Source organism: Rhincodon typus, chromosome 8 (genome assembly GCF_021869965.1).
Source record: "Rhincodon typus isolate 14 chromosome 8, sRhiTyp1.1, whole genome shotgun sequence".
NCBI classification, from domain to species: Eukaryota; Metazoa; Chordata; class Chondrichthyes; order Orectolobiformes; family Rhincodontidae; genus Rhincodon; species Rhincodon typus.
This window is the reverse complement of record NC_063339.1, coordinates 6,455,225-6,467,527: the sequence shown is the minus strand read 5'-3', so window position 1 is coordinate 6,467,527 and position 12,303 is coordinate 6,455,225. Positions and strand designations below refer to the sequence as shown.

The 12,303-nt window shown below is 41.7% G+C and overlaps 1 protein-coding gene across 1 annotated transcript in view; it reads left to right on the top strand.

The window, feature by feature from the left end:
• Window positions 1-12,303, top strand: part of ttc7b (tetratricopeptide repeat domain 7B) — a 301,097-nt gene that overhangs the window by 178,445 nt on the left and 110,349 nt on the right. The window contains exon 14 of the mRNA XM_048599973.1: window positions 2,583-2,680. Coding sequence (XP_048455930.1) covers window positions 2,583-2,680 — 98 coding nt within the window. The remainder of the gene's footprint in view (window positions 1-2,582; window positions 2,681-12,303) is intronic.

Sequence of the window (12,303 nt, the reverse complement as noted above, 5' to 3'; positions counted from 1 at the left end):
AAGGATGTGGAAGCATTGGAAAGGGTGCAGAGGAGATTTACCAGGATGTTGCCTGGTATGGAGGGAAGGTCTTATGAGGAAAGGCTGAGGGTCTTGAGGCTGTTTTCGTTAGAGAGAAGAAGGTTAAGAGGTGACTTGATAGAGACATACAAGACGATCAGAGGATTAGATAGAGTGGACAGTGGGAGCCTTTTTCCTCGGATGGTGATGGCTAGCACGAGGGGACATAGCTTTAAATTGAGGGGTGATAGATATAGGACAGATGTCAGAGGTAGGTTCTTTACTCAGAGAGTAGTAAGGGTGTGGAATGCCCTGCCTGCAAAAATAGTAGACTCGCCCACTTTAAGGGCATTTAAATGGTCATTGGATAAACATATGGATGATAATGGAATAGTTTAGGTTAGATGGGCTTCAGATTGGTTTCACAGGTTGGCACAACATCGAGGGCCGAAGGGCCTGTACTGAGCTGTAATGTTCTATGTTCTATACTGAAGTTTAAATCCCCCAGTCCTGTCCTTCCTTCAGTCAGGTTTCTGTTATTGCCACAACATCATAATTCCACATGGCAATTCTAACTTGATCTTATTTGCTCTCCTCTGTGCATCCAGTGTAGCCCTGGGTTAGGAATTTTGTTTTTTCCCTCACCCTGTCTCTAGCTATTAAGTTACTGTTCTCCTTAAAATGGCAAAATCTCCATAGTCCTAGTGGACCGTAGGCTGTTCTCTCATTAGAGTCTGGCATTGGTTTTAACCTGTAGGTCACCACATGTCAGGCAAGGGGTGAGGTTGATAAGGTGGGACATTCATGATAACCTCAGGCAACGTGGTTCTCTATTCAAGGGCTCCATGATGTCCTGAGGTTGTGAAAGATACTACTGTATATAAATGCAAATTTGTTCTTTCCCACTTCGAATGGAACAAATCGAGAATACGATTGACAGATTCTTCCATTTGAATTATTGTTGCATAGTTTTACTTCAACTAAAATCACTTTACAGCACAGGAGAAGGCCATTAACCTCATTAAACTGCGCCATATCTCATTGAACTCGGTTCCTTCATCCTGTAAGCATTTCTTTTTCTTTACAATTATTCAGCTCCCTCTTAAGTGTCATATTGGATTCTACTTTCAGCACTGTTTCTGGTCTAGCGTCACATCCTAACCACTATGGGGGTGCAGGCAGGAAAGTGGAGTTGAAGCCACCAATCAAATCAGTCATAACCTAGTTGAATGACAGAGCAGGCTCGAATGGCTTGCTTGACTTGCTCCTATTTCTGTCTTATTACCTCTTGCTTCATGGTTTGCCGTTCTATTTCTAAGTTTCTGTGAAGCGAATTTAGACAAGTGTTGAATAAAGTTCCTGTTCAGCTGGAACTGTTAAACTATCTCTGTTTCAGCCATATACAGGGGTGCCACAGATAATTAGCTTGTATAAGAAACTCTAAAGGTCACACCAGAACAGTGTCGTTCATGTTAAAACAGAGAAAACAGATGTTCAGCTTGCATCTAAACATGCTGTGCCTCACATGGGAATGCTTCATTGTCTGATACATAAAGCTTTCCATTTTCCAGTCATAAACTCATTTGGAACAAATAATAATAAAATAAAATAAAATTCAGTGTCAATGTGGTTTTAGTAATCTGCCATGATTATTAGGAAGTGGAAACTCTGGGGCCACTCTAGTGAAATGTAATTAACCATGTTAACTGCAGTAATTATGTTTTAGTTTTTGCTCACTAAACAAAAAATAGAGATCAAGTATACAACCAAGTAGAGTTATATAGTTGTGAGTACAAGTTCCCCACTTCTCCCTCCCAGGCGTAGTTCAAAGGAAGTGCTGTATAAGCCGACTACTTATCGGCCCGCTTAACCGGATGGAAGAGACTCCTTGATTCATTTCAAGTGTAGGGAAGTTCTCTCAATCAATATTATTTTTTTTAAAATATATTGTCATGTTATTATAAGCATATTATTTGGAATCTTGACTTCAAAAGAAATCTGTCAATCCATTTTTTTAGCAAGTACAAAATTATTGACTTATTACAAAACAAAGCTTATTCCATGAAAATGCAAAACTGGTTAAATTTTGTAACGTGAAAATATAAATGTTGACTGCTCTAAATAACCCAAAAACCACACTGGATAATAGGGGAAAATTACTTTTCTCTGCAGAGATCACTATTTAAGATAAAAATGCTTTGTGCCAAAAAAAATCTTAGTTATTCAAGCATAAAGGATAAGGGTAGAAATGTTTATATGGCTATCTGTCTGACATTCTGACACGTAAAGACCAATTTCACTGAAAAAATGCAGTTGTCACTGGGGACGTTTGCAGCGACAGTCGTTCAAGAAACACCAAACAAATTCTTTCAGAGTTTTCTAATGCAAGAGGAGCTAAACAGGGCTCCAGGTTCCACATTTGACCTACAACTCAAGTCCACAAGAATTATTAATTCTGAAGTTTTTTTTCATAATAGGAATTTCTTCCTTCTTTACCAACATTTAACATGTTAATGGTTTAACTCATAAAGCGTAAAACAAAGTAACGCATTTATTGTGGTGTATTTTGGAATCTGTTGCAGTGATTCAGGGAGAGGGAGCAGCCTGCTGGACAGAGTCATAGCTGACAGGCGGAATCTGAACACCATCTCTCTACCTGACTTCAGTGATCCTGAGACAGGTAAATATTATCATCTGTCATCCTTAATCCTTATTGGTTTGTTCTGGATGACCGACATGCATGTATTGTTAATTTAAGACTTCTCTGTATTGCCCAATTCTGTTGCCTCTGCAGTCTCTTGTATGGGTTCTGAGACACTGCAGTACATAGATGTTGGAGCTCAGGGTCAACATGGTGTGAGTTCCCACAGTAAATGGTACGATAGCATGAAGTGGACGAGGCTCACCATTTCGTTAAATTAACACAGTACACTAATCAGAATGCGTTTAAAGTTTCTTTTAAATCCTTTGGAGGCAAAAGAAGGGAGGCACAGTGGCTCAGTGGTTAGCACTGCTGCCTCACAGCGCCAGGGACCCAGGTTCAATTCCACCCTCGGGCGACTGTCTGTGTGGAGTTTGCACATTCTCCCCGTGTCTGCGTGGGTTTCCTCCGGGTGCTCTGGTTTCCTCCCACAGTCCAAGCTAGGTGGATTGGCCATGCTAAATTGTCCCGTAGAGTTCAGGGATGTGTAGCTTAGGTGGGTGAGAGGGGGATGGATGAGTCTGGTTGGGATGCTCTGTGGTTGGTGTGGACTTGTTGGGCCAAAGGGCCTGTTTCCACACTATAGGGATTCTATGAAATCCATGAAATGAAAAAGAAATTTGATGCATTCTTTTTGAGAGAGAAGTTGCTTTCAAATCATAGAATATACTGCACACCTCTTCAGTTCAGCTGCTGTGTGCCATTATTTATGCTCCACGAAAGTCTTTTCTCAGCCTACTAAATTGCTTATCAACACATCCTTCTATTTCTTTTCCCTTTGTATATTGTTTCAGTTCAGGATTCATGAATTTTGACATAAGCTTGTTCCCAGCCCCCTTTCCAGATGGGTAACACTGGTCTTGATGTTGAATTACAGAAATTGAATTTTACAGCCCAATAGGAAATTGAAAGAAACCATTTAGAAACTTAAGTACAAAATAAACAAGGGGTCTTTTTTCTAGATCAGTTTATACATAAAATAAAAGAAGCCTCCAAGTCTGCCATATTTGTAACCTGGGTTAATTCCTAGCTCTTGCCTATTAGTTCTGCTGTTAGTTTTCCCTATTTTTATTCAAATCTAATTTCAATGTCACCTGTGAATCAATACAGTTGTTTATTCTTTCAAGGGATGTGGGCATCACTAGCTAGGTAAGCATTTATTGCCAATCCTTAGCTGTTCTTTCAAGCAGTGTATTCTAGATTATCACAACGCACTGGTACCATTCCGATAAATCTTCTCTGTACCTTCCCCAATGTGATCTTTCTTTTTAATCTTTTTCCTTTTGTGTTTTTCTCTCCTGCTCGCTGTCTCTCCCTGTACTGACTTGTACCAGGGTGCAAGCCCAAAGTGCTATGGGTACGCTCCTTTCTCCCTTTCTGCATCTAAGCAAAGACAGTTCACACTGTGATGGTTTTGTGAATCAGGGAAACGATCACACTTGAACCTGTTGTTCTTATGGCTGCAATGCCATAATGCTTTACAGAACGACATCATTGGACAGAGCTGAGGTGAGTCACTGTTATAAAACATGGATGTTGGTGCACACATGGCATTAGCTATAGGTAGTTCAGCTGGCCACTGTTTTTCCAAGATCGAAATTCAGCACAGGGGTCAGACCCGTGGCTCTCCTGGACAATTCCACACTCCACAATGAAGCAGCAATTTAGCCCATTGATTAACCAGTCTTAACCAACAACATATTGCCTCATTTTCCACGGTGGGAGGGTGTATTTATTAAAAGCATCAATATTATCTTCTGTTGCTGTCATTGCACAATTTTTAAGTGAGTAATGCTGAACTACCTTTCACTAGTTAACTTGCTGCCTTCCTGTCATCTGATATTTTTCAAAGCTGCTTCCTGCCTCTGAAAGGCAGGCACTACATATCCATGGATTTATAATCAAAATGGAAAGAGGCCTAGGGGTGTTGGGATGGTTCAGCTGTTGAAACCTGAACCTGAAACATGAATTGAAACAACCAGGTAATTGAGACAATCTGATTAAAGTCCAATGCCCTGGGAATACTCCAGGGTTTTCTTTCAGGGAGGTAGGAGCCATGCCTGATGCTGGTGCTTTACCTATCAATCTTATTGGCTTCTAACTGATGTTTTGTTAATCGGGAAAAGAAAGCAGGACCCAACAGACTCATAGAATCACACAGCATGGAAACTCTTCAGTCCAACTAGTCCAACCGTGTTCCCAAACCAAACTAGTCCTACTTCCTGCATTTGGTCCATGTCTCTCCAAACCTTTTGCTATTGATGTATTTATCCAAATGTCTTTTAAATGTTGTAACTGTACCTGCATCCATCACTTCCTCTAGCAGTTCATTCCACATACGAATTACTCTCTGTGTAGAAAAGTTGCCCCTCAGGTTCTTTTTACATCTTCATGCTAGTCACGAAAGGTCGCATGGGATCCAGGGAGAGCTAGCTAATTGGATTCAAAATTGGCTCGATGGTAGGATGGTGGATGGTTGATGGTTGAAGGTTGTTTCTCAGCCTGGAGGCCTGTGACTAGAGATGTGCCATAGGGGTCGGTGCTGGGACCTTTGTTATTTACTAAATGATCTGGATGTGAATGTACAAGGCATGATTGGTAAGTTTGCAGATGATACAAAATTACAGAGGGATCTTGATCAGATGGGGAAGTGGGTTGAGGATTGGCAAATGCAATTTAACACAAATAAGTGTGAGGTGTTGCACTTTGGAAAGTCAAATCAAGGTAGGACTTATACAGTAAATGGTAAGGTCCTGAGGAGTGTTGTGGAACAGAGGGACCTAGGAGTACAAGTACATGGCTCGTTGAAAGCGGCGTCACAGATAGACAGGGTGGTGAAGAAGGCATTTAGCATGCTGGCCTTCGTCAGTCGAAGCATTGAGTATAGGATCTGGGACATTATGTTACAGTTGTATAAGTCATTGGTGAGGCCGCACTTGGAGTATTGTGTACAGTTTTGGTCACCCTGTTCCAGGAAAGATATAGGTAAACTGGAAAGTGTGCAAAGAAGATTTACAAGGATGTTGGCGGGAGTGGTTAGCCAAGATAGGAGTTTATTCCTTGGAAGGTAGGAGAATGATTGGTGACCTTTTTGAGATGCATAGAATCGTGAGGGGCGTAGATAGGTTGAATACATAAGAGTCTTTTTCCCAGGGATGGGGAATTGAAAACCAGAGGGCATAGGTTTAAGGTGAGATGGGCAAGATTTAAGAAGGACCTGAGGGGCAATTTTTTCACACAGAGTTGTGCGAATATGGAATGAGCTGCCAGAGAAAGTGGTCGAGGCAGGTACAATAACAACATGTTAAAAACATTTGGGTAAGTACATAAATGGGAAGGGTTTAGAGGGATGTGGACCAAATGCGGTCAATTTGAACTAGCTGAGTGGGCACCATGGTCAACATGGACCAGTTTGGGCTAAGGGCCTGTTTTCATGCTGTATCACTCTATGACTCATCTTAAAAATATGCCCCTTAGTTTTGAATTTACCCACTGTAGGGAAAAGATCTTTGCTATTCACTTTATCCATGCCCTTATGATTTTGTAAACTTGTATAAGGTCACCTCTCAACCTCCTACTCTCTCGTGAAAAAAGTCCCAGCCTCTCCAATCTGTTATTATAACTCAAACCCTCTGTTCCCAGCAGCATCCTGGCAAGTCTTTTCTGAATCCTTTCCAATTTAATAATATACTTCCTGTAGCAGGACGACCAGAACTGTACACAGTCGTCCAGAAGAGGCCTCACCAATGTCCTGTACAACCTCAACATGATGTCTGAACTTCTGTACTTGAAGGTCTGAGCAATGAAGGCAAGCGTGCTTAACGCCTTCTTAACCATCCTGTTTACATGTGACGCAAATTTCAAAGAATTATGTACCTGAACCCCTAGGTCTGTCTGTTCTACAGCACTACCCATGAGAAAGTTCATGTTTTCAAGCAGGACAAATATTACCTGTTAATTTCTTCGATAAGTATTCACATGCTCACACTCCTAGGTCCTAAGCTCTAGAATTCCCTCCCTGAATTTCTCTACCTCTCTCCTTTAAGTCGATCTATTAAATATACCTCTTTGTCCAAGCTTTTGGCCACATGTTCTAATATCTATATGTGGTTCAATATCACATTGTGACTAATACCACTCCAATAAAGCGCCTGAGCATAGTTTGTCACATTAAAAACATAGATATGTGCAAATTGTTGAAAATGCCAAGCAACTCTAAGCTGGATCTTAATAATTACGGGTTTCGTATCAGACTTAATGCTACACTTTTTTTTAAAAGTGAGAAGAGGTCAGTTCTTGCACTTAAAATTCTTTTTTCCAAATTTTTCCTCTGACCATCACTATAATGCATTAGTTTTGAATAAAGAATTTCTGAGACCACAGGTGAACTATTTCATTAGCCAGCTGCTCAGTACAATCAAAGATAATACACTAAAATATATTGCCTACATTTATTGCACTAGAAAATAATCTATTGGATATGGACCATTTTGAAGCATGCTAAAATGCTACCTAAGTCCTTAATGTCATTCTTTCTCTGCTCTACCTTCTTAATACCCCTGCATCAGTGTTGTCAGATTGCTTGTCAACAGAGACGAATCACAGCTTCCTCCAAAGCCAGTTGACTTTAGCAACTGACTGAAACTCCACTGTCTTGCCTGTGAACCTATTGCTACTCCCCACCCCCACCCCACCATTTCCATGCCACTGTCCTAAGCTCAGCTAGACCATTCCCAAACTGGTCAAGCTTTTGGGCTGTAAACTAAGTCAGAGACTTCATATTCTTTCTGTCATGAGCATTTATTTTAACCTGTAATATTCTCCATCCAACCACTAGTGAAAACCTTACTCCTGCATTTGTCACTTCAAGTGTAAACTACTCCATGGCTCTAATTACTAGCTTCACACGCTAACTTATGACTTGGCTATTTCTCTCATTGCTGACTCTGGGATCTTGCTGTGTGCAAATAATTTCTGTGTTACAACAGTGACTACATTAAACAATGTTCAACTTAAATGGCATTAGCACATTTTGCGGTGATGTAATGTGTCATTTAATTGCAAATTATTTAATTCTGTTCACGTTCATCTGTATAATAGTGACTACACCTCAGAAGTAACTAATTGACCACTTCCTAAAATTCACTCATGGGCCGTAAACTTGGCAAGGGCAACACTTAATGTCTGTCCCTCACAGCCTTTGACTAGGTGGTGTTGAGCCACATCTTTGAACTGCTGCACATGAAGTAAGTGTACCCAAAGCACTGTTAGAGAAGGATTTTGACCAGCAACAGCAAAGGAATGGCGCTATGATTCAAAATCAGCGTTATGAGAGACTTAGAGCAAAACTTGCATATGACAATGTTTCCAAGCATTTTCTGCCTTTGGTTTTGCAGCTAATAAACGTGCTGTTATAGTAGCCTTTACAAGTTGCTATAGTGTATCTTGAAGCACTTGAAGGGTGTTCGTTATTTAAAGCTGCCATAAAAATGCAAGTTCTTTCTTTGTTTTCTGCTGCAATGTCTTTCTAATCTCTGCTATATATTGTCTGATTCTTTGTCTTAATTGTCCCTGTACTTTAATCACTGAGGGCACAGCTGTCAGAAGGAATCATCCTACAGTCATTGCCTTCCCATTTCAACATGTTCCAACTAAATCCACTGCACTGCCAAGTTTCTAACAATATTAGTGGTGAACTCAATATCCTTTCAGGTCTCTTGGTGCACTGCCTGCTAAACTGTCTTTACAGTCCTCCTCCTGTCATTATCATTGTGAGCCTAACTCCTGTCCTGCTGAATGTCACGGCTTACTAACTGCTTCTCCCCTGACAGTTCTGTAGTGAGCATCTCTGCAGCCTTTGAAAGCTGAACTCCAATAGATTAAGCAAGAGGGAAATGTGAATCTGGAACAAACCCTTATATTAAAAAGGGGGAAGTTAGCATTTAAGGGTTAAAGGTACATATCTGAATCCAGTTTCCCTGCCAAACTGTGCCTTCAACATTAGACTGTCTCTCACACACTCTCCCTCACATTCTGACAGAGTTCTTTGCAACGACATGCACGCACTAGTTTTCTCGAAAACGCTCTCTGTCTATCATTTACTCCCCCTCACACTGTCACTTGCTGTATTTTGTACGTGCTTCACTTCCATCCAGTTTAGGAGCTGATGGGAAGGGATCACAGAGACATTTCCCCACTCATCAACCTTACATGCAAAGTGAAAGGAGTGAATCTTTGCAAGTTTGTTAACACTTTAATTAATGGTTGTAGACCAGTTAAATCAAACAAAGAATTGAACTGATAGAATAAATTTGTTATATTACTTTCCTTTCCAAATCATGGTGCAGATACTGAAAAGTTAAATAAAGGAGAGAATTAAGTACGAGGAAATAAAATGTTAGAATTTGTGTTGGGTCAGCTCCAGTAATAAACAGAGTCCATTTTGTTTAGCTATTACAGGAAGTTGTAGATTAGACTTAATTGAGTTTTGTGAACCAAGCATCCACTTTTACAACCGCTCAAAGCTGTTGTTAAACATAGGTAATAAATTTACTGTTGAAACATTCAGATTGCTATCAACTATCAATTGGAAACCAACACTTGTCAATGTTTTTTTTCCTGGCGTTTATTCCAAAAAGCTTTTTTTTTGCTAGATTTATTTGTGTGAATATTGGATACTATCACCACACTGCACTCTGCCACCAGCAGAGTCCCTCACCCAGGTGCTCAGTGTTAACTTGGCTATGAATGTCTGCAGGTAGTTATGTCACATTTGAAATTGTTAGGGTAAAGTCCAGTTCTATCCATGTGAGAGTACTTTACAGCATGGATTTGCAAACTGAGGATTTGGAGAGACAGTTGAGTAGTTTAATGTCGTCTTAGCTTACCCATCAAATAATGACACTAACTGTAGCTGCACTGCCTAGATCGGGTAACCCAACACACACAGGACATCAAACCTTGGTACCACAATGGTCTGCGTGATTCAGCTGCTCACTATGTAAACCAGTTGTGCCATCAGAGAAGCTGAACCATTGTAATAGTCTCTGCTTAATGCTCCTCATTGGATGAATTGTTCATCTTGCACCATGTAGTAACGTCTGATTACAGGGCATAATCATTGTGACTTTAGAGAGTGAATATCCTGTTCAAGCAAGAAGTTGTCTTCGCAACACTGACTCCCGACCCTGCCTGATTTCCTCCATCCCTGCCAGCTCCCCATCACAAACCCAAGGCAATAAGGTTGTTTTCTTGTCGCTATAAGACCATAAGAGGTAGGAGCATAAGTAAGCCATTCAGCTCATTAAGTCAGCTCCGCCATTCAAAGAGATTAAAAATCTGCTAGCCAAGCCAATGTCACTTAACTCAGTGTTGACTGGAAGTTTTCTATGGTGCATCTATAAAAATTGGTAAGAGTCATTGTGGACGTGCAGAATTTCCTTAGCCTTCATAGGAAGTACAGGTGTTAGTGTGCTTTCTTGTTTGTAGCATCTACATGCATGGGCAAGGACAAATTTTGGTGATATTTGCTCGCTGGAAATTGAAGCTCTCAACCACTTCCTCTATAGCACCATTGATGCAAACAGGAATATGTCCTCCACTCCACTTCCCGAAGTTGATGACGAGCTCTTTCATTTTGCTGACATGGAGGGAGAGGTTGGTGTCTTTACAACATGCCACTAAGCTCTCTATCTCTTTCCTGTACTCTGTCTCATCATTGTTTGAGATCTGACCCACTACAAGTGGTATCATCAGCAAATTTGTAAATGGAGTTAGAGTTGAATTTGGCCACACAATTGAGACTGTATAGGGAGTATAGTAAGTGGCTGAGTATGCAACCTTGCAGCTCACCAGTGTTGAGGATTATTATGAAGGAGGTGTCGTCACCTATCTTTCTTGATTGTCGTCTATGGGTCAGGAAGTCAAGAATCCAGTTACAGAGTGGGGAGCAGAGTCTAGGTCTCAGAGTTTGGAGATGAGTTTGGTTGGAATTATGGTGTTGAAGGCAGAGCTGAAGTCAATAAATAGGAGTCTGATGTATCATAGAATCCTTACAGTGTGGAAACAGGCCCTTCGGCTCAACAAGTCCACACCAATCCTCAGGGCATCCCACCCAGACCCATCCCCGCATAACCACCTAATCTACACATCTCTGAACATTACAGGCAATTTAGCATGGCCAAACCAGCTAACCTGCACATCTTTGGACTGTGGGAGGAAACCGGAGCACCCGGAGGAAACCCACGCAGACACGGGGAGAATGTGCAAACTCCACACAGACAGTTGCCTGAGGCTAAAATCGAACCCAGGGCCCTGGTGCTGTGAGGCAGCGGTGCTAACCGTGCCGCCGTGTCCTTATTATCCAGATGTTCCAGACATGAATGTAGGGCCAGAGACACGGGGTCTGCTGTGGACCTATTGTGACAGTAGGCGAATTGTAGTGGATCAAGGCAATCGGGGAGGGTGGAGTTGATGTGTGCCATTACTAACCTCTCGAAGCACTTCATAATGATGGATGACAGAGCTACTGGGCTGTAGTCATTAAGGCACATTGCCTGATTTTTCTTTGGCACCAGGATGGCGGTCTTCATGAAGCAGGTGGGAGCCTCGCATGTTAAAGATGTCAGCAAATACTCCCACCAGCTGGTTCACGCAGAATCTGAGTGCATGGCCAGGGACTTTAGCCAGGCCAGTCACATTCACTGTCAAGAAGGCTGATCTGATGTCTGCAGTGGTGACTATGGGTACAGGTGTAGCCAAGGCTATCAGAACAGGTGACATAATTTCACTGACCTTCTCTTCAAATCGAGCATAGAATGTATTGAGCTCACCGGGGAGGGATGTAGTGTTGTAAATCATTCTATTCAACTTCGTTTTGAATCCCATTATATCATGTAAGCCTTGCCACAGTCAACATGTGTTCATATGGTTGATCTGGGACTCTAGTTTAGTCTGGTATTGTCTCTTGGTGTCCCTGATGGCTCTGCAAAGATCGGACCTAGATTTCCTGAAAAGGTCAGGGTTACCCGACTTGAATGCTTTAGACCAGGAGTGGATCTTCCGCTTCATCCAAGGAGCATTTGGATTGACTTCTTTGGCACATAGTCCTCTACACACGTACTAATAAAGCCTGTGATAGTAGTGGCTTACTCATTTAAGTCAGCCGTTGAGTTCTTGAGTATGGCCCAGTCCACCAACTCCAAGCAGTCGCACAAGAGCTCGTCTGTTACCTCAGACCAACAATGTACAACTTTCTGTACTGGATCCTCATGCTTCAGTTTCTGCTTGTAAGCCAGACGAAGGAGCACAGCCTTGTGGCCCGATTTACCAAAATATAGGGATCAAATGGTAGGCATCTGTCATGCTTGTGTAGCAATGGTCCAGGATGTTTGGGCCTCTGGTAGGACAGAAGACATGGTGGTAACTTGGTAGCACACTCTTCAGGTTGGCCTGGTTGAAGTCACTGGCTACAATGAACAAGGCCTTGGAGTATTACATCTCAAGACTGTTTGTGGCAATGTATATTTCATCAAGTGCACTCTACATTTCTGCATGGATTGGATGTAAACTGCTGTCAGGATAGCAAAAGTAAATTTCCCCCG